General features: G+C 52.5%; 2 protein-coding genes across 2 annotated transcripts; one reads left to right on the top strand and one right to left on the bottom strand.

Annotated features, from left to right (window-relative positions):
• The first annotated feature begins 4,172 nt into the window (after positions 1 to 4,172).
• Entpd8 (ectonucleoside triphosphate diphosphohydrolase 8) lies at positions 4,173 to 8,709 on the top strand. The gene is made up of 10 exons (XM_051166731.1): positions 4,173 to 4,342; positions 5,184 to 5,325; positions 5,413 to 5,530; positions 6,294 to 6,444; positions 6,577 to 6,736; positions 6,853 to 7,080; positions 7,180 to 7,443; positions 7,634 to 7,744; positions 8,097 to 8,231; positions 8,364 to 8,709. Exons 2-10 carry the CDS (start codon positions 5,200 to 5,202, stop codon positions 8,553 to 8,555), a joined length of 1,485 nt encoding a protein of 494 aa, XP_051022688.1. The 5' UTR covers positions 4,173 to 4,342; positions 5,184 to 5,199; the 3' UTR covers positions 8,556 to 8,709.
• A 508-nt stretch (positions 8,710 to 9,217) lies between these two features.
• Positions 9,218 to 19,696, bottom strand: Noxa1 (NADPH oxidase activator 1). Its single transcript, XM_051166303.1, has 12 exons — positions 19,333 to 19,696; positions 16,564 to 16,646; positions 15,665 to 15,773; positions 14,251 to 14,385; positions 13,946 to 14,053; positions 12,782 to 12,835; positions 10,630 to 10,675; positions 10,402 to 10,453; positions 10,095 to 10,322; positions 9,725 to 9,836; positions 9,478 to 9,592; positions 9,218 to 9,362 (listed from the first exon to the last, which is right to left on the bottom strand). The coding sequence occupies exons 1-12, from the start codon at positions 19,507 to 19,509 to the stop codon at positions 9,232 to 9,234; spliced, it is 1,350 nt and encodes a 449-aa protein (XP_051022260.1). The 5' UTR covers positions 19,510 to 19,696; the 3' UTR covers positions 9,218 to 9,231.
• Between the last annotated feature and the right edge of the window lie 2,382 nt (positions 19,697 to 22,078).

Raw genomic sequence — 22,078 nt, forward strand, 5'->3', positions numbered from 1 at the left:
CCCCCCACCCCCCCCCCTCACTTTCCCTTTTAGCCATGATAGATGCTAATAACCACAACCACAGAGGCCACCAGAGGGCATTGGATTCCTTGGAGCCAACATTACAGGCCATTGATTTGTTTGTTTTTCAAGACAGGGTTTCTCTGTGTGGCCCTGGCTGTCCTGGACTTGCTTTGTAGACCAGGCTGGCCTTGAACTTACAGAGATCCACCTGCCTCTGCCTCCCGAGTGCTGGGATTAAAGGTGTGCGCCACCACGCCCGGCATCCTCTCTTCTTAAGACAGAATTTCACTACAGGCTTGGCTATGTAGATCAGGCTTGCCTCTGTGTCTCCCACGGGCTGGGACTAAAGGCGTGTGCACCATGCGTGGCCGCTGCTTCTGCTTCCTGACCTGAGACTCAGTGACTAGCTGCCTCAAGCTCCTGCTGTCAGGACTTCTCCAACATGAGCTATGAGCCAAAATAAACCTTCTCCCTTAGCTTGCTTTCGTCAAAACAAGAAAATAACATTCTGCAAGAAAATATTTTAACGTCACTCAAGAACCCTGTATGAAGACTATACAGTTCCTCTAAACGGAGGTATTTTGTTTGTTTGGTTTGTTTTTTTAGTGGTTTTTCGAGACAAGGTTTCTCTGTGTAGCCTTGACTATACTGGACTTGCTTTGTAGACCAGGCTGGCCTCGAACTCACAGCAATCCGCCTGCCTCTGCCTCCCGAGTGCTGGGATTAAAGGCGTGCACCATCACCGCCTGGCTTAAACAGAGTATTAAAGTAAGTACTTGAATTAAAGCACAAACAGAAGAAAACAGTTCAGGAAGGGTTGTGATAAACAGATGTAGGTAGGTCTGTGGACAGATGTCCATCATCTCAATCCTGAGATAAATGCAAATTAAAATCTGCACTGATGCCTTATGCTCAGATTGGCCAGAAGCAAAAACTGACTCTAGTTTTGAAAACTGGGTCTTTTGTGATGAATAATTTTATATCAGAGCAAACAGATTTTGCCAAGTATGGCAGTATTCCCTTCTTGAGTGCTTTTTTTTTTCCTCTTTCTTTTTTTCTTTTTAATTTAATTTAATTTAACTTATGTGTACTGGTGTGAGGGTGTCAGATCTTGGAATTACAGACAGTTGTGAGCTGCCATGTGGGTGCTGGGAATTGAACCCAGGTCCTTTGGAAGAGGAGGCAGTGAGTGCTCTTAACCACTGAGCCATCTCTCCAGCCCCGTCTTTCTTTTTAAAAACAACATCTATGTAGTCCAGGCTGGCCTGGAACTCACAGAGCCCTACCCACATCTGCCTTCGGAGCGCTGGGATAAAGGTGTGCACCACCACCCTTGGCTTTGGGCTGTCTTGAATAAATGAAGCTGAAATCTTCAAAATATCCCTGCAAGGATGTTTACAGCATTCTCAGTCAGTCAAAAAAAGTAGGGACCTCCATCTCCTCCCATGGGACAGCACACTGAAGTCCCTCTGCACAGGGAACACTCGGGAGGCATAAAAAAAGGGACCTTGTGCAGCACGTATGAGGCAAACCGGTGGGGAAGGGGAGCTTGGGGGCATAGGTAACAGACTATATGCTATGTAGAAGTGAGAAAATTGTGCCCTTTTAATTTGATTTTTATTTCATGTGTATGTGTGTTATGTGTTTGTATTTATGTGTACATGTGTAGGTATGTATTGGTCAAAAATAGATGCTGGATGTCTCTTCCTCTGAAGCTTTCTCTGTTCATCTGTCTGTCTGTCTGTGCAGTCTTGTTTTATATTAATTTGACACAGCTATAGTCATTTTGGAAGCAAGAATCTCAATTGAGAAAATGTCACTAGTTTGGTCTGTGGGCAAGCCTGTCCTGCACTTTTGTGATTAATGATTAATGTGGCTTCGAACTCACAAAGATCCACCTGCCTGTGCCTTCCAGAGTGCTGGGATTACAGGCCTGCATCACCACAAAAAATTTAAAAAGCATAAGTACATATTTTCTTACCCCAAGAGAGAAGAGTCAGGACACAGTCACAGTCAAATCAAATTAAAACCAAAATTTAACAGTTTATACAGCTCAGTGCTTGATGTCAGGACCTGTGGTCCTCCAGGCTCTGGGAAGAAGGAAGAGGAAGGGGAAGAAGAAGAAGAAGAAGAAGAGGAGGAGGAGGAGGAGGAGGAGGAAGAGGAGAAGAAGAAGAAGAAGAAGAAGAAGAAGAAGAAGAAGAAGAAGAAGAAGAAGAAGAAGAAGAAGAAGAAGAAGAAGAAACAGCCAGTGTCAATGAAGCAGAATCTTCTGGAAGTGTTTTCTCAGGGTCAGCAGCACACAGAGGCTGTGGCCCAGAGGCAGCCAGGGCAGTCTCCTGCTGGCAGTCACATTTGGTATTGTAAAGCCAGGCAGTGGTGACACATGGAGAGGCAGGTCAGCTGAGTTTGAGGCTGGCCTGGTCTATCGCAATTTCCAGGGCAGTCGGGGCTATATAGAGAAACCCTGTCTCAAAAACCAACCAATCAACCAATCAACCAAAAACAACAATTGATGGCGCACACCTTTAATCTCAGCACTCAGGAGGCAGAGGCAGGCAGATCTCTGAGTTCGAGGCCAGCCTGGTCGACAAAGTGAGTCCAGGACAGTCAAGGCTACACAGAGAAACCCTGTCTTGAAAAACAAAAACAAACGTGTGTGTGTGTGTGTGTGTGTGTGTGTGTGTGTGTGTGTGTGTGACTCAGGTGTACTGGTTTTGGAGGCATGAAGGAGTCACGGAGAGCTGCTGAGACCTGCACTGGGTGGCAAGGCTGAACTCCTGAAGAGATGCCAGAGGAAGCCATTGTTGAAGGTGCTTCCTCACTTCAGTCAAAGCCCCAGGAGAGAAGTTGACGCTTGGCACTGTGTGACAGGTCAGAGGCTCTGAAGAGAGCCTACAAGAGATTATTGGTGAAGATGCAGGCCAGTTGCAGAGGGCCCTAGTGTTTTTAGAAATGCCAGGACCCAAGCAGATCGTGGTGATGTACACTTTTAATCCCAGCACTGGGGAGGCAGAGTCAGGCAGATCATGACTTCTAAGGACAGCAGCAGCCATGCAGTGAAGCTGACCTGAGCTTACTAGATAAGTCGTGTCGGCTGCAGATGGCGGAGCTCACGGCTGGGACTCGCAGAGCCTGGAGCACCACAGGTCCTGACATCAAGCACTGAGCTGTATAACCTGTTGAATTTTGGTTTTAATTTGATTTGACTGTGACTGTGCCCTGACTCTTCTCTCTTGGGGTAAGAAAATATGTAATTATGCTTTTTAAATGTTTTTGTGGTGGCGCAGGCCTGTAATCCCAGCACTCTGGAAGGCACAGGCAGGTGGATCTCTGTGAGTTTGAGGCCAGAGCGGCCTACAGAGCAAATACAGGATAGCCAGGGCTACACAGAGGAACCCTGTTTTGGAAAAAACAAAAAACAAAACTTTGAAATTTTAGAGAAACTTTGGATATTTTAGAGAGAGTTTGTGTGTGTGTGTGTGTGTGTGTGTGTGTGTGTGTGTGTGTGTGTGTGTGTGTGTAATTTTGTTTTTTCAAGACAGGGTTTCTCTGTGTAACCTTGACTGTCCTGGACTCACTTTGTAGTAATCCCTGAGTGCTGGGATTAAAGGCATGAGCCACTACACCTGTCTTACGTTGTATATTTTAAAGAGACTGAGCCAGGCATGGTGGCGCACGCCTTTAATCCCAGCACTCGGGAGGCAGAGGCAGGCAGATCACTGTGAGTTCGAGGCCAGCCTGGTCTACAAAGCGAGTCTAGGACAGCCAAGGCTACACAAAGAAACCCTGTCTCGAAAAACCAAAAAAACAAAAACAAAAACCAAAATAAAAAAAACCCCAACAGGTCTAAAAGAGAGAATGGCTTCCTTTGGCCCGCCTACATTTGTGGCTTTGCGGCACCCAGCCCTCTAGCCTCTGGACTCTTTTAGTCACCTGTTACCTGACTTCACTCTGGCCTGGCCCAAGTGAGCAGGGCAGAGGACAAGGTCCACAGTCACGGCGACGGGGTGTCCCCAGTCCTACCTCCTCCATCAGTCAGGACACTTCCAAAGTCCAGCCTGAGCACCGGTCGGCGGGGCGGGGGGGGGGGGGGGGGGTGGGCGGGGGGGGGGGGGGGCGCTCTGCTCTTCCTCCCTCCCCAGCAGCAAGGCGAAAGTGTGGGGGGGGGGATTGACAATGTAGAGGAAAAGGAGGCGATGCCAGACCCCAGCAGCAGGCAGAGAGCAGATCTGCCCCTCCCACCGCAGCCCCAGGTTCAAGTGGGTGGAGACAGGGTGTGGAGGACAGGCTGAGGGAACTTCCTCCAGCAATCCTTGAAGGTTGACTTCCAGCTCAGGTGAGGGGCCCCAGTGCTGTCCTGGTCTTGTGGGCTGGCTTTGGTAGGGGGCTGCCTGTCCCTGGGTGAGGGGAACCTGCCCTGCCCGGCCTTCTGTATGCCTACACAGCCTTGGGTCCTACATTCCTCGAGGTGAAGGAGACGGTGGGTTTTGTGTTTTCTGGGTTTCCTACCTGTGACCCAGTTGTCACTGTGCTTTGGGTACTGATTAGGTTCTGGGCAGGTAACTTGTCCCCTCTTTCCTCAGTCTCCCTTCCTTCGGATGCCTGGTGCCCCATTTAGCCTGTTCCCAGGAGTACTAACCTCTCTTTGTCACCCATGAAACACTGAGAATGTCTTCCTTTTGGGGGGCTATGCCTCAGGATACGAAGTCGCAGAACTTCAAGGTGCTGGAGGCTCGGGTAACGCTGTGGCTTTGACGAGTCCAGCGGGCAGTATCATCCACTGTGAGGCTTGCTCTGAAGCTGAGCTGCCCAGGAGCTGCCTGGCATCCTCTGTACATGGGGGGCTGGTGCCTGTGAGGACGCAGGATCCCTGCTGGGCTCCAGGGTTATGGAGAAGGGTGCAGATGTCCTGGGTACCGTGGATAATGGCATTCCTTGGTCAGGTGCCCGGGTTCATCTGGGGTCAGCTAAAACCTCTCAGATCCCCATTAGACAAATCTGAGTTTAGGATTTCAAGAAGGAACAGATGTCTTTGATAAAATACAAAGAATGCTACCTGGCCCCTGCATTCCAAGTAGCATGGCTCCGAGGCTCCCAGGAAGTCGTCCCGCCCTGAAGGCTGGGGTTGGGATAGCAAATGGAGTCCCATGCCCACTGCTGCCCACCTGACCTTGCAGCTCAGCCCCTCCTGCTATGGGACTCTCCTGGAAGGAACGGGTCTTCCTGGCCCTGCTGGGAGTTGCAGCAGCCTCTGGCCTCACTATGCTCATCCTCATCCTGGTGAAGGCAACCAGTGTTTTCCTGCCTGCAGACACCAAGGTTTGTCTCGGATAGCAAGGAGGGTGTTGGGCTGGGTGAGCAGGATGTTGGCCTCCAACGCCTTTCTGATCTCAGTGTTGTCCTTAGTTTGGGATCGTGTTTGATGCCGGCTCCTCCCACACATCCCTGTTTGTGTACCAGTGGCCAGCAAACAAGGAGAAGGACACAGGCGTGGTCAGCCAGGCCCTGACTTGCCAGATAGAAGGTCAGTGGGCAGTGCCAGGGCAGACCATTGCTGCCTGGCTTGGACTTGGAGGTGCTGACAGGAGGCCCAGTGTGAGAGACCACCCGGCGACAGGTCCTCAGGAAAGCACATCAACCTAACAGAAAGGGGCTTAGACTATTGAAGTAGGAAGCAGGGTCACACAGTTGGGCTGGCTCAGATGAGAGCACACACACAGACCTCAGACAGCGTACCTCCCCCAGGGCCTTATTCGGTCCCCACTTTTGCCCTCTCGCTGGCATCCCGAAGCTTCCTGTGTAGGTACCACACTGCACTGGTGATGACGGAGGTCACCAAGTGCTAGACCCTGAGTTCATTTCCTGAGGTTCCTCTCCATCCCAAGCATGGCAGAGGCAGACTCCCCAGAAGCCCCAAAGTGGGAGGAACTCGAGGGTTCCTGCCTTTCCCTCACTGGACTTTGGGTCCACTGTGCAACCACACTAGCTTTGTCTCCGGGTCTCCTTTGATGATATTTGAGACAGGGTCTTGCTGTGCCTTCCAGATTGACCTCGAACCCTCAAAGCCCCTACCTCAACCTCCTGAGTACTGTGATTACAGGCAGGCACCATCATGCCCCATTCAGAAATCCCTAATTTAACCTGGGAATGGCCTTCTTTCTTTAAAAAAAAAAAAAAAAAAGTCATACACACAGGCTCCAACACTAGGATGTGACCACACTTTTGAGGGCCACCGTTCAGCCCTAGCCTTTAGATCTGGAGCCTTTTCCTAGGATACTGTGTTTCAGGACCCGGAATCTCTTCCTACGCCTCTGACCCGACACAGGCTGGGGAAAGCCTGAAGAGTTGCCTGGAGGAGGCAGTGGCATTGATCCCACAGACCCAGCATCAGGAGACGCCCACATTCCTGGGGGCTACAGCAGGAATGAGGCTGCTGAGGTGAGAGAGCCACAGGTCGCATCTGTTGGGGGTCACTCCCAGAATTCAGGCATGAACACCCAGTGGAGTCTGGGATGAGGTACCACAGAGGCCAGCACAAAGCTTTGCTCCAGCCATGCTCTTTCTGCCCAGCCAGAAGAACAGCTCTCAGGCACGAGACATCTTAGCTGCAGTCTCCCAGACACTGAGCAAGTCTCCTGTGGATTTTTGGGGTGCCAAGATCCTGGATGGGCAGGATGAAGGTGCCTTTGGTTGGATCACTATCAACTATGTCCTGGGGATGTTCCTTAAGGTGCAGGGGCAGCCTAAGGGTGAGGGGCTGGTCTGAGAAGCCAGCACCTGGGGCTGGCTGGCCTGCAGCTGGGGCCAGTGTGGCTGCCCGGAGCTAAGTGTGTCATCTGTGGTCAGTATTCCTCTGGACAGTGGATCCTGCCTGAAGAGGGCATGCTGGTGGGTGCTCTGGACCTTGGTGGGGCCTCCACCCAGATCAGCTTCGTGCCTCGGGGCCCCATCCTGGATGAGAGCACCCAGGCCACCTTCCGCCTGTACGGTGCCAACTACACCGTCTACACTCACAGCTACCTCTGCTTTGGGCGGGACCAGGTCCTGAGAAGGCTCCTGGTTGAGCTGGCACAGGTTAGGCTGGTGTTTGAACGGTGGGAAGGTGGGGTGGCACTGGCTGGAGTGTGGGAATGTGTCAGGGCTTAGAGTTAACGCCCTTTCCTCTCTCTGCAGAACAGCTCAGTGGCCCGGGTCAGACACCCATGCTACCATAGCGGCTACCAGGCCACAGTGCCACTGGCTCCTCTGTATGAGTCACCCTGCATCCACACTAAGGATTCCCTGAACATCACCCAGAATCTCACAGTTGAAGGGTTAGGCAACCCTGGAAACTGTGTGGCAGCCCTCCGGAGTCTCTTCAACTTCTCCAGCTGTAAGGGCCAAGCCGACTGTGCTTTCAACGGGGTCTACCAGCCCCCTGTGCACGGCCAGTTCTATGTAAGCACTGCTCCCCAAGCCCAGGCTTCTCTCTGGTTCCCCAGGTACCCTTTTGACCCATGGGCACCAAGAGCAGGTTGAACAGGAGGTGCCCTGGCTGCCTCTTAGGGACTCCGACACCTGTGGGAAAGCCTGACTAAAGTGTCCCAGGCCTCCTTCAAGCACGCGCAGCCTTCTCTACCTCCCCCAGGCATTTTCCAACTTTTACTACACGTTCCACTTCCTGAACCTCACCTCCAGGCAGCCACTGAACATCGTCAATGACACGGTCTGGAAGTTCTGTCAGAAACCCTGGAAACTGGTGGGTGACCCTGCGTACCTGCCCTAGCCCTGTCCCCATACTGTACGGTAGGCAAGCATTGCCTCTGGGGTCTTTATTGAGTTTTCCTTGGACAGAGATTTGTGCTAAAGATTCATGTAGGTAGCAGGGGAAGTTGCCTGCTTTGAGTAGAAAATGGTCCAGGGTGCCGAGGGGATCAGCCTCTGCACCCCAGGCCCTTTCTAGGGTGGAGGACAGTGTCCACAGGGATTTACGAAAGGGCTTCCCAAAACATGTGACACTGCTGTCTGGAGACTGTTTGGATGTATGGAGTCCCACCATAGCCGACAGGAGTGCTCCAAGGTCACTTCTTCCTCACCTTCTGGAACCTAAGGTGGAAGCCAGCTACCCCGGGCAGGAGCGCTGGCTGCGAGACTACTGTGCCTCGGGCCTCTACATCCTTGTATTGCTGCTGGAGGGCTACGGGTTCAGCGAGGAGACCTGGCCCAACATCCAGTTTCAGAAACAGGTGCCCCTGCCACCGAGAGCCTCAGCATGCCTGGCTCGGGGTGAGAACGGGATGGGGGCCAGGACAGCGTCCTCCCCCCTCTCCGCCCCTCCGCCCCCGCCCAGCAGCCCTGAGCAGGCACATGTCTCACAGGCCAGCGGTGTGGACATCGGCTGGACGCTGGGCTTCATGCTGAACCTGACGGGCATGGTTCCAGCCGAGGCGCTGACCGAGTGGCGGGCTCAGAGCTACAGCATCTGGATGGCTGCAGTAGTTTTTGCAGTGCTGACCCTCGTGGGCGTACTCGGGGCGGCCGCTGTCCAGCTCTTCTGGACCGAGGACTAGGTAGAGACCAAGCTGGGCTACAGCACAGACTGTGGCGTGTCTAAAGCAGAAACCGTGTTGGGATTCAACAGGAACGACTTACATGTTTGTGCTGTCTGCCTTGTCAGCCACTGTCAGCTGCCGTTAGGAAAGAAAAGCATTTGGCACACAGGACCTTTGGCCACGGGGACTAGAGTCGTCCAAGGGATGGACACAGGAAGGTTTCTGGGGAGGGGCAGATGTGGGAATAGGCCACCTCTGGAGGCTGTGGCCAGTCCATCAGAGACCCCCTGCTTCCTCATTATAATCAGACTGGACCGAGGAGTCAGACTCCGGGTCTGTGTGTCAGCTCATCTTTTTTCATGTGAGAACCTTTTGTTGGATCCTCTTTTCATCAATCCCAGAATATAGATCAAATTGAGGTAAAGGGGATAGCTTTTGCTTGTTCATTTCATTTGTTTAAATTAAAACTGTGTGGGGCTGGAGAGATGGCTCAGAGGTTTAAGAACACTGCCTGCTCTTCCAAAGGTCCTGAGTTTGATTCCCATGCAAACACATAGTGACTAACCACCATCTATAATGAGATATGGTGCCCTCTTTTGGTATTCAGGTGTACATGCAGGCAAAACACTGTATATTTAATAAATTAAAAAGGCTTTTTAAAAAATTAAAACTGCTCTTGTCACAGTATTTATTGCTAGTGCTGGTCTCCTGGCCAGGGTCCCGGAACAGGTGTGGCTTCCACACGGGCACCAGCTGGGACCACAAAGCACTTGGGGAAAATGCCAATGCAGCCATCTCGGTGCCCCTCCAGCCATGCTTCGTCCACTGTGGAGACATGTTGGCGCTGTGTCTGCTTACAGCAAAGGAAGAGCCCTAGAGAGCAGAGCCCCCACCAGGCCCGGGCGATCCAGCAGCGTGGAAAAGGGTAGCCCGGTTCTACCTTCACAGAGAACATCCACTGTGTCCCCTTGGCGGAATCCCAAATCCTCAGGTCTTTGGGCTGGGTAGCTGTGCTGAGCTACTACTTGGTAGAGGACTGGCCGGCCCCAGGCCCCCTGTGGCAGAAGAGTGGGCTGCAGGGTGGCATGAAAGACTCCTGGGGCGGCCAGCAGTAGCGTCACAATCTACCTACACACACACACACACACACACACACACACACACACACACACACACACGCAGCTCACCCGGCACTGCAGCTGCAGTCCTCTTGGGCCCGTGGCCACATTCCTCCACACACTCTGCAAGGACTCCTCCGAGGGGATAGGGATCCAGGACTCCTGCCCTGGGGCTTTGTAACTGCAAAGAGAGTCCTGAGGGTGGGGTACACTGTGTAGGGGAGTGTGCCCAGCCCTTACTTCAGTGGCTGCCTAGCTTCGTAGGCATGGAGCTAAGGAGGCCTTAGCTTTGGTCCCTTCCTGGGCCTGAAAAGTGACCAGTTCAGAGGAAAACAACAAACTTCATCTATACGGTTCAGAACTCTCACTTCCTTGTAGCTCAGGCCCACCCTTTTCTCCTGCAGCATAGGGTCCCCACCCCTACAGCTGCCTAATTCACCTGAGCTGCCCTGTCTGGGCCTGGTGAAGGAGCGCTTGGGCCAGCAGCGTCCGAAAACTGGACAGGCCAGTTCCTCTTGCGGCCTTCAGGGGCACAGTAAAGTGGCACTGCACAGTGACAGCCTCCGAGGGCTCAGGGTCCTTTGCAGCAGCTCCCTGGGGACAGAAGACGGCTTCCATAGTCTTTAAAGGCAACTTGGTCCTGGGACCCAAGGGGACAGAGTACAGGCTGGGAGGAATGCTAGAAGACAGAATCTGAGGTAGGGCCTTCCTTGCTTCAAGGGACCGGAGAGCAGGGCAGCTCTTACCCCAGCTCCTGAGGAATCTTCAGAGGGGCCGGGCCCTCCGGATGCCAGCAAACTGGAGCGCAGAACAGGGCGTATGTGACCACCTTTCCATAAAGGAGATGCTTTAAAGTAGAGGAATGACTGGAAGGTAGCTGTCCCTGTCCCCACACTTTCCTTAAGGGACAAGTGCCCATGTCCCAGCTCTCCTGAGGCGGCCCCTCCTACCCCTATTGCTCGGGGCCCTCTTACCCATGGCTGGAGGAGACTGTTGGCCAACTTGCTCCACCTGGGACCTCTGCGAAGGAAGACAGAGCTTAGCAAGACCTTAAGAGTGTGGGTCCTCAGTGACAGTCATAGGGGACGGGAGTAGGGGGAAAGCAGGAGGGAGGGAGGAATGGGAGGACACAAGGGATGGGATAACAATTGAGATGTAATATGAATAAATTAATTATATATATAATAAATAAAATAAAATAAAATGAAAAAAAAAAAAAGACTGTGGATCATCACACACACACCGTCTGCAGTCATCTTGGCACTCCGACTCCTTTGAAGCGTTCTTACTTAAGTTGGCACCCTGGCTATTTTCTAGTTGTTAAGTTTTGCATCTGTGAGCGAGGTTGTTGCACAGTGGTGTTTCCTAGACATTCCTTGATGCGCTTTTACCTTTGTTGGATTTTTTGTTTGTTTGCTTGTTTGTTTTCCAAGACAGGGTCTCTCTGTGTATCCTTGGCTGTCCTGGACTCACTTTGTAGACCAAGCTGGCCTCAAACTCACAGTGATCCCCAAGTGCTGGGATTAAAGGCGTGCGGCACCACCGCCTGGCCTTGTTGGATTTTTTTATTTATTCATTATGTATACAATGTTTTGCCTGCATGTACACCTGCAGGCCAGAAGAGGGCACCAGATCTCGTTACAGAGGGTTGTGAGCCACCCTGTGGTTGCTGGGAATTGAACTCAGAACCTTTGGAAGAGCATCTGAGACATCTCTCCAGTCCCTACCTTTGTTGAATTTTTTTTTTATAAACAATTATTTTTTTTTTAAAGTGGTCCTGGGAGTGGGACCTGGACTAAAGGGGTCTGAGGTGGTGGGTCTGGACTCAAGGGAGAAACTCCCCGGGCTCCGCCCTGGCAGTCAGTGGTGAGGGACATAATCTGGGAGCTTGGCCAGCAGTTAGCAGGAAGTCATTAGCAAACCTGTTTGGGAGTAAATTCATGGTAGGCCCATCCCCTGGACACACCTTGGGGCAGGGTTGAGTCCCCCCAGGCCCTGAGTCCACAGTTTGCCCAGCATCAACGGGGAGCCAGGCTCTATCAATCCCCAGCTCTCAATGGGTACCTTCCCCATCAACCTTGAGGAGAGCAGGACAGACTCTAAGGAGGTGTCCAGCCTAGGGCACCCTGAGTTGGAGAGGAGGTAGAAACCTCTGCCCTCTGTCGGGCACCCATGGGTGTGCCTTGGGAAGTGGTTTAAAGGGAGACTAGGAAAAGGCAATATGTGGCCCTAGTGAGGCTTAGCACGCAGGACAGGAGCTGGGAGCAGCAGGTTTTGGTACCTGGGGGTTTTGAGTACAGCTGTGAAGGATGGTGAACTGTGGGATTGGAGAGAACTGAATACCAGAGAGAGAGAGAGAATGTGGAGGCGACTGTCCTGTGTCTTTTTTTTTTTTTAATGTATACAGTGCTCTGTTTTCATGTACACCTGCAGACCAGAAGAGGACACCAGATCTCATTAAAAATGGTTGTGAGCCACCATGTGGTTGCTGGGAATTGAACTCAGGACCTTTGAAGGGACAGGCAGTGCTCTTAACCTCTGAGCCATCTCTCCAGCCCTGTCCTGTGTCTTGTAATAAGCCTATGTCAAACCTTCTCAAAGTGCTCACCATGGCTCCTGGGGCTGCTACAGGGCAGCAAGAGTTCCTGCCTGAATCCTCTCCACCCAGGGGCTCTGGAGGCTTGCAACAGCCAGGAAGGAAGGTTGAATGGCTTGGGCCTCCTGCTCTGTCTCCTCCCAGTCTGTCAAGTGTGTGCCAGTGAGTTGCCCTGCTAGCCATCCTCTGGTATGGCTGACTCTTACCAAATCCCTGGCTGCCTGTGCTCCCAGAAGCTTACTCAGACTTATTCTTTGGCTCCTGACAGGTGAACTAATGAGAGTGACCAGCCATCCCTGCCTCGTCAGAGCTGTCTCTCAGGAGGAGTTGGGGACGTGGTGGGTGCCAACTCTTTGAAGGTCTCAGGTGTCAGGCCATAGGAGGAGAGGTACCCACATTCTCAAGGCCTTCCCACCATGGGGCTCAAGCCCCTGGCCCATCCTGCCTAAGCCTTGCTTCCCTTATCAGGGCCACAGTTGTGCAAAACCAGGCCAATACTGCATTCATCTGCTCGACGCCCACCCACCTACCTGCTGAGGCCGGACGTCTGGGTTGTGGTTGTCAGGGATGACAGAAGCCACCACCTAGTTGGGGGGGGGGGGGAGGCAGGGATGCAGCTGGATTAGGGTCCCATCGGGTCTGCTCCTCCAGGTCCCCAGTTCCCAGCACCCCTGTGTGTGGCTGTACTCTGCAGAGTGTGTGTTGCGTAACTAGCTCAAGGCTGCTGGACCACTACAACTAAAAAAAAAAAAAAAAAAAAAAAAAAAGTAGGATGGAGAAAACCATATGCACTAATAGTATCAACTAAATTTTAGTACAACTTGTTAAACACTCTTGTTTCTGTGACCAGAGAACTCTGATGGACGCCCGAGTACAGTGTCCCCACCTATGCTCAGTCTGCCTGAGGGGTCACTCACAGGCAGTGTGCACCTCAGGCAGCTGCCCGCGGTCACACAGCGTTGGTAGGTCCAGCACAATGCTGTCTCAAATGACCATGGGTGTGTGGCCAGCCCAGGGGTCATGAGCGGCCCTTCTTTGTGACACAAGTGACTGTTTTCTTGGATTCCTCTTTTACATTGGGAGGTGGGGACACTCCATCACAGCCTGTGGTTTAGGGGCACTGATATGGCCTTGGCTGGGCACCCACTTCTGGGACCTTGCTGTCTGTAGCAGAGGTGCAGGAACACATGGAAGCGCACAGACACTGGATGCATCTAGAAGAGTGCAGGCGGAGGGAGCACTGCCAGGGGTTCCTGTCAAAAGGCCTGAGATCCCTTTCTTTTTTTGTTTGTTGTTTGTTTGGTTTTGGTTTTTTGAGACAGGGTTTCTCTGTGTAGCCTTGACTATCCTGGACTTTGCTTTGTAGACCAGGCCGACCTCGAACTCACATCGATCCACCTGCCTCTGCCTCCTGAGTGCTGGGATTAAAGGCGTGCGCAACCACCGCCTGGCCTGAGCTCCCTTCTTTAAAGCTGACTTCTGGTAAGTCCTGCCTCCAGGTCTACAGCTTCATATATAAACACTCACCCCAATACCTGGAGCCTTGTGCCCACTTTCTACCCATCTGACTTTCAAGTGGCCGAGGCTACACCCAACTGTCCTCATAAACACACTAGATGCCCAGTGCAGGGGCTGCCACACCGTGAGCTTGACACAGGCTGGTAGCCAAGCTGGAAAACACCCTGGTGCTTTACCTTAGCCTTGCCGAGGAAATCCACAGGCTCCAGATGCTTTAAGTGTTGCCTGGGAGGTTGGAAGACCTCCCCTTTGGGGACTTGCCGCAGCTGTAGGGGTACCTGTTGCTGGGATGGAGCATGTAAACCTGGGTGGCCATGGCTGCAAGAGCCCGGGGCCTAGAAGTCAAAGGAGGTGCTCGGACTTCCATCATCATGTGTGACATGCTACAGGAAGTGGGGGCACCCAGGCTACCTCTCTCCGCGTCATCCAGTTTAGTCTTGAAGGAGAAGCTATAGAAGATGACTCCAGGCCTGTCTCTCACCTGCACTCGGTCCAGGGCAATGTCCAGGCTATCTCGGGCCCCCTCTGACCATTTGGAGATGGCCTCCGCTAGAGTCTCGGCAGCCTTGGTCCAGAGCCCTGCCCGGCACTGGGCCGACGCCATGTTGTATAAGACCTAGGAACAAGGACAGACAAGGCAGCAGGGGCCAGTCCCCTGCCCTAGATGGTCCTCACTGGAGCTCCCCAGTCACAGTAGCTGAAGGTTATTCTGTATGTTCACCTGACCCTTGAGGTAGGGACCAGGCCACCTGTTGCCTGGATGGCTTTATTTTCAGATGCCGAGAAGTCACGCCCTGTATCTGTTCGGTCCTGATGTTTTACTTTGGGCTTTTTTGTTCCCCCCCCGAGACAGGGTTTTTCTGTGTGGCCTTGGCTGTCTTGGACTCACTTTGTAGACCAGGCTGGCCTTGAACTCACAGCGACCCACCAGCTTCTGCCTCTCTAGTGCTGGGATTAAAGGCACACGCCACCATCGCCTGGCTATTTTGGGCTTTTTTTTTTTTTTTTAACTTGGAACAGCATAAGTAGCTTTCCCTTTTAAGCATCTTCCTGTGGGGCCATGAGGGGCAGTTGGAGAGATGGCTCAGTGGTTAAGAGTACTTGCTTGTTGCTCTTCCAGAGGACTTGGGTTAGAGTCCCAACTCTCACATGGTGGCTCACAAAGTATCTCCTTGGCTGACACCCTCCTAGTCTTACACCCTGCCACCACCATCAACTGTTCCCTGTAACTCTGCGTCTAAGGCTTTCCCATTGACAGTCCACGGACACTCAGAACCGCACAGGCAGCGAAACAGAGCACTCTCACAGGTTCCTCAGTAATGTGAACTCACATGATGCTGCAAGCCCATCCTTCCTTTACCCCGGAGAGGTAAACACAGCGGACTTAGCTCCGCTACAAGGAGAGAACTCTACCTGACCTTCCTTTGGCTCTCTGATGCTACTATTTCCTCTGGCGCATCTGAGCCAGCCCAGTTGCCCCCAAGCTGGTCTGTCGCCTTGTCATGATGCTCAATTCTCTCCTCCTTTTCTCTCACATGAGCCCATGTTAGTCCCTTCCCCTGCCGCTCCAGTCTCCTTGGGGCAATCAAGGAGCTCGTGGACTTCAGGGTTCCAAAAGTCGTTGGCTGGACACCTCATTCCACATGGCTGACCGTGACAGTAACACCATCACAAAGGTGACAACCCTGACAACACTCCAAACTCCAGCCAGAATCTTAGACTACACTATAGGACCCCCTCCCCTGTTGCAATCCAGGGCCATGGCAGCAGAATCTTAGAACTCCTATGAACCCCAGGTCCCCCCTCCCACAGTACCCCAGGGTCACAGAGCATATCTCAAGCTCCAGTGACACTGCTTGGCCTCTGAACTCTGCACGAGCCGAATGCCCACTTACCTCCCAGGCTTGCAATCTGAAGCACAGGCCCAGTTGTGTGTAGTCAATGGCAGCATTGCCCCTCAGCTGTGCCAGGGCCAGCTGGAAGTCAGACACGGCCTCCTGAAACCTGTAGGCATTTGAGGCCTCTCAATAGCCACAGGGGAGGGGCTGAACCCAGGGAGGGTAGCTTCTGGGTGCCCTACCCATCCTTCTTTCTGTGTCAGCTCTGGGAGACTGGGAGGCAATAGTACCCAACTAGATATTAGCATTTCATGGGTACTCAAATCCAGACCAATGTGCTTAGTGGAAGTTTAATTCCGCACAGCCTCCTGAACACCTGCGCTCTGTGCCTGACAGGGGCCCTGGCCTACGCCCCAACTCCCTTCCTACTGTCCTGTGCTCTCTCTTCCTGCCTCTCCAGGTCTAAGCTTATGAGGCCCTTTACTAGTCTCTGAGCTTGCAACTCTGGATGAAATCTCTGTTCCCCACCAGACACTGCACTTCCCCCAGTCACCCTCCTGGCTAACTGGAGCCTGCAGCCCTGACTATCCTTGCCTCTCAGAAAGCCGCATGGCCGTCCATATGCTGGGAGAAGCCCTGGTTTTCACATCTGGAAACTGACTAGAAACAGTGTTCTCACTATGAAAGACATGAGGAGAAAACCAGGCATGTTGAGAAAGTACTGCGATTCTTGACAGAGGCAAGGACCGTGTGTGCGCGCGCGCGCGCGTGTGTGTGTGTGTGTGTGTGTGTGCGCGCGCGCGCGCGCGTGCGCGTGTGCTCCAGCCAATCCAGAGAATCCTTATCCAGGCTGTCAGAGGAGACAGGGAAGGAAGTGGGTGCAAACACGGGCTTTGCAGAAACACCGGGTTTACAAGAACCATCCAATAAGGAACCCGGGATCCTGCTGTGCTTACCTTTCCAGAAGGAAGCAGGCCACCCCTCGCTGGAAGAAGCCGACAGCCATGCAGGCATCCTTGGCCACTGCTTGCTGAAATGCCTAGAGGCAAAAATGCTTGTGGAACACCAAGCTCAGTAACCAAGAACCCAGTGCCACAAATGCACATGGAAATGTGCGAGCTCGTGAGAGCTGTGCAGCAGCTTCCTGCAAAGCCAGAGGTGGAAGGATGTGCTGCTGTGCCCGTTTCTCAGCTGCCCCAGGCCGCACCTCACAATAGGCTCAGGGCCACATCCCTATGGTGTAGAAACCGAATTTGTACACAGTGAGCACGGAGCTAGAAGGAAATGCTCCAAAATGTAAGTAACAGTTAACTCTGGGAGACAGGCTTGTGTAAGATTTTTGGATTTTTAAAGTCTCTTTTCAGGGGCTGGAGAGGGCTGCTCTTCCAGAGGTCCTGAGTTCAATTCCCAGCAACCTCACGGCATTTCACAGCCATCAGTAATGGGATCTGAAGTCCTCTTCTGGTGTACAGGCATACGCGCAGACAGAACACTCACGTACATAAAATACATAACTACATCTTTTAAAGTCTCTTTTGGTAGCTGACACAAAAGCACAGCTTCTCAAATCAGCCCCAGAAATGTGTGTCCCCGGCAGGGGAAGCGGCCACCACTTAGCCCTGACGCCACATCTGGCCAGGTGGAGGACCGACTGTTGAACTGGATGTGGCTTTAGAGTTTTCAAGTCCCACAATCAGCCTGGCGATGGGGTGGTTGCTTGCAGATACAGTCCACAGTACAAGTGGCACACTGACAGGTCAAAGTGCACGCTTAGACTTCCTTATTGCAGTTATACCCCCCGCCCCCGTGTCTTGTGTTTCCGGGTCTAGCTGATACGCCCATGCTTGTACTCACTCAAGGCAGTGCCCGGTCCTCTCTGGCAGACCCTTTCAAACCCCTTTCTAGTTACAGTGTGAGGAGGTGAGGGCGTGATTCACCAGGGAACCACCCGGTAACAGACCAGTACATTTCTTTTTCTGAACAATAACCCTTTTGGTTTTGGTTTTGGTTTTGGTTTTGCTTTGTTTTTCAAGATTGGGTTTCTCTGTGTGGCCCTCGCCGTCCTGGAACTCACTTTGTAGACCAGGCTGGCCTTGAACTTAGAGATCCGCCTGCCTCTGCCTCCAGAGTGCTGGGATTACGGGCGTGCACCACCGTGCCTGGCTCAAATGGTAACTTTTTAGTGACGAAACAATTACTGAAGCAATTGTAGGCACAGATGAATATGTAAGAAATAATAGAAGAGCCGGCAAGATGGCTCCGTGGGAAAGGTCGCATTACCAGGGCTAAGGACCTGAGTTTGATCACAAGGCCCACATGGTGGGAGGAGAGAGCTGACTCACACAAGTTGTCTCCTGACCTATACACATATGTAAACAAACAAATAAATATATAATATTAAAATTCCAAGAAAGAGAGCTGGGTGTGGTGGCGCATGACTTTAATCCCAGCACTCAGAAGGCATAGGCAGGTGGATCAATGTGAGTTCAAGGCCAGCCTGGTCTACAAAACGAGTGTCCAGGACAGCCAGGGCTGTTACACAGAGAAACCCTGTCTCGAAAAACAAAACAAAATGAAAAACAAAACAAAACAGAAAACAAAAACACACCAAAAAAAAAAAAAAAAATCAAGAAAGGGACTGGAGAGATGGCTCAGAGGTTAAGAGCACTGGCTGCTCATCCAGAGGTGCTGAGTTCAATTCCCAGCAACCTCATGGTGGCTCACAACCATCTATAATGTGATCTGATGCCCTCTTCTGACCTGCAGGTGTGCACACATATACACAAAATAAATAAATCTTTAAAAAAATTTTTTTAAGAAGGAGCTAATAGAAGAGACCATCTCCACACAGTGCAGTTTTTCTTCTCTCACCCTTGGTGCTGGGCACGTTTGCTTCTCATCTGTATGGTGTCCACGTGAACAGTGAGAACATCTGCATTGTAGGCTGGGTGTATGGGGTTTGCATCTCACAACCCGGAATAGCTTTCATTAATGAACACGAACCAGGAATGCCCTGATGCCTCCTCTAATGTGTGCATCCTTTGATTTTTTTTTTTTTTTTTTTTTTTTTCCGAGACAGGGTTTTTCTGCATAGCCTTGGCTGTCCTGGACTCGCTCTGTAGACCAGGCTGGCCTCGAACTCACAGAGATCCACTTGTCTCTGCCTCCCGAGTATTGGGGTTAAAAGCTTGCGCCATCACACCCGGCATCCCTGTTCTTTGAGAAGCAAATGAGGAGACATGTGAGTGCTCAGAATTGGGAAGGCAGACTGTGTGCGCCACCATCACCCACAAGCATCTGTCGAAATCTGTTTCCCCACACATATACTTTCCTAGGACCAGCAGAGCCCCTACCTGCTGACTCCGACCTGGCCTCCAGCCTGCCTTGGGTTATATATACCCCTCCCGCGGTGTTGAGCATCTGAGCCTGGGCTGGCCTGACCTGGAACAGGACTGTTGCATTTGGCTCACGTGCCTGTGGAGACTGCCCCATTCTAGCCTCAGCTAAGAGCAGTATCTCCGCAGCTCATAGCTCCTACTTGTTTCATACAGCCGGTAAGAGGGAACATTAATTAAAGAACAATTTCTAGGTAATCGACAGCGTAAAGGGATTCCAGGTTGACTATGAAGTGAAAAAGGGTGTCCTTTTCCGCGGTGTCCGCTGGAAGATAAGGAAGGATTCAGGCCTGCAGTCGCATCTTCCCGGGGGGGGGGGGGGGCGCTTACCCGTAGAGCAGCTTCGGGATCCCCTGCCATCAGGTGCACGCAGCCCATGTTAAAGGACATCTTGGCCGACGGCTCCCGGACGACTGAGAAGAGGCGCAGCGCGCAATCCCAGTCTTTGCGCGCCACGGCCAGTACCCCCTGGTGCCAGTCGCGTACCTGATCCCCTAGAGAGCTCATGGGGCTGCTCTGCCGCGAAGGAAGTTAGCGATTATAGCCCGAGAGAGCGGGGCAGGAGGAGGATGTCCCACAGAAACTGGGGGGCCGTGGGACAGGGGCAAGGTGGCCTCGGGACCAGGACAGCAGCGAGAAGCAGCTGGTGCCACCCGGCTAAGGCGCGCCAGACGACTGGAGTTGTGACACTCTGAGTTGAGACCGAGGCTCCGCCCCCGCCCCAGGCACCTGTCTGAGGCCCCGCCGCCTTGCACCACCTAACCCAGTCCCCAGGACTGAGGACCAGGGTCTCCGATCACATAGCCACGCCCCTTCATCCGCCAGGCGTCTCTGTCCACACCCCGGGCCAGCTCAGCGCCAATAACGCCACGCTCATCCCCACATGGACACTCCTTCTCGCCTACCCCGCCCCCCAGTTCTTGCCTCCCGCTCGACGTGACCACTCCCCTCCCTCAAGCCGGGCCCACCCCATCACAGCTGCCGCGGGACCAGCCAAGGCCCTCAGAAGCCAGGTTGGGGCCTCGGAGTAAGGCATAAGCTTTTTGGTTCCTGGCGTGCCGCCGGGGAGGCCTTTCTCTGGCAGTGGGCACTGGACTGGCTGCTCCTCCCCGCTGCGAGTGTGGCCACTGGGACTGGGTCTTCTTCCACACGCTCTTTACCCAGTGTGATCACAACTCTCCAGAAAAAAACTACCCGTTGGACTGTGCTTGTGTCCTTGTATATACAGGTGGGACAGCCCAGTATGGACTCTGCAGGACACCTGGAGGTTGAAGGCCACCTTAAAAAAATTCTGCTTGCTAGCCGGGCGTGGTGGCACAGGCCTTTAATCCCAGCACTCCGGAGGCAGAGGTAGGCAGATCATTGTGAGTTCAAGGCCAGCCTGGTTTACAAAGTGAGTCCAGGACAACCAAGACTAACACAGAGAGACCCTGTCTCGAAAAAAACAAAAAACAAAACCAAACATTCTGCTTGGATGAGGCTCACCCACACTATGGGGGTCGTAAGCCTTAGCCAAAGCTGTTGATACAAATGTTAATCTCTACTGAAGTTTTCTCCCCGACACTTGGGGCACCATAGAATGGCCAGGTTGACTCGTGAAATTAAGAACCACAGCACCAGGGCTGGAGAGATGGCTCAGAGGTTAAGAGCACTAACTGCTCTTCCAGAGGTCCTGAGTTCAATTCCCACCAACCACATGGTGGCTCGCAGCCATCTATAATGAGATCTGGTGCCCTCTTCTGGCCTGCAGTTGTACATGCAGCCAGAGCACTGTAGCACTGCATGCTTAATAAATAAAATTTAAAACAACAACAAAAAATCACAGCACCCAACCCACTGTAGCTTAAGCCCATTACCCCTGTTTGTCTGCTGGTTGACCCCATATGTGACCCCGGAACCGCTACTTAACTTTTCATCCCTTTATCCTTATGTGTAACAATAGCAGTGACCAATTCGGTCCCACCAAGGCCTTTATGAGAACTGAACAGGGATCCTGTAGATGGATGGTGTCAGCCTCCTGTTGGTGCTCAGCAGAGCTTGTACTCCTGAGCTCTCTGGGGCTCTGTCCCTTGGCATTCCTCTGCCGCCTGGGTTTCCCCTAACTGCTGCCTGGAGTGGGTGGAAGTTTCTAACCTGCCTTCTTTAAGTTCTGGTGCAGCCATTCTGCCTCAAGACTCAGATCCCATACTGTTCTGAGCCGACTGGGCACTCCCCTTTTTTTTGGCTCTTCCTGGAAGCCCAGCCTAGCTTCCATCCCTGCCATCCCAGCGCCACCTGCCCATTTTCTTTTCTGTGGATTCTTCCTACAGTGCTCATAGGCCATGCGGTGGTTTGAATTGGAGTGGCCCCCACATGCTCATATGTTTGAGTGCTTGGCCCCCCCCATTGGTGGAACTGTTTGAGAAGGACCAGGAGGTGTGGCCTTGTTGGAGGGGATGTACCACTGGGGATTGGGCAAAAAAGCCTGCACCATTCCCAGCTAGCCCGCTTGCTTTTTTTTTTTTTTTTTTTTTTTTTGTTTTTGTTTTTGTTTTGTTTTGTTTTGTTTTTTCGAGACAGGGTTTCTCTATGTAGCCTTGGCCATCCTGGACTCACTTTGTAGACCAGGCTGGCCTCGAACTCACAGTGATCCGCCTGCCTCTGCCTCCCGAGTGCTGGGATTAAAGGCGTGCGCCACCACGCCCGGCTCTAGCCCGCTTGCTTTTTGTCTCATGCTTTCAGATCGAGATGTAAGCTCTCAGCTACTGCTGTGGTGCCATGTCTGCCTACCTGCCACCATGCCTCTGCCCTGGTGCACATGGACTCATCCTTAGAACTGTAAGCTCCAACTACGTTCTTTGTTCTATAAGTTCCCTTGGTCATGGTATCTACGCAGCAATAGAAACTAACTAAGACGGGCCATTTTCTTATGTTGCATCATGGTTGTCCCAAGTTCTGCAAGGATTCTCTGATGAGCCCTAGAGGCCAGTCACGGTGATTTCCCCTGAGTGTGTACGCTGTGCTCTCTGTATGATGGTCACATGGATCATCACCACGGCCAGGTGCCTTATGCTTGACCAGACAGAAACCTTCTTAA

This window comes from Acomys russatus, chromosome 24 (genome assembly GCF_903995435.1).
Source record: "Acomys russatus chromosome 24, mAcoRus1.1, whole genome shotgun sequence".
NCBI classification, from domain to species: Eukaryota; Metazoa; Chordata; class Mammalia; order Rodentia; family Muridae; genus Acomys; species Acomys russatus.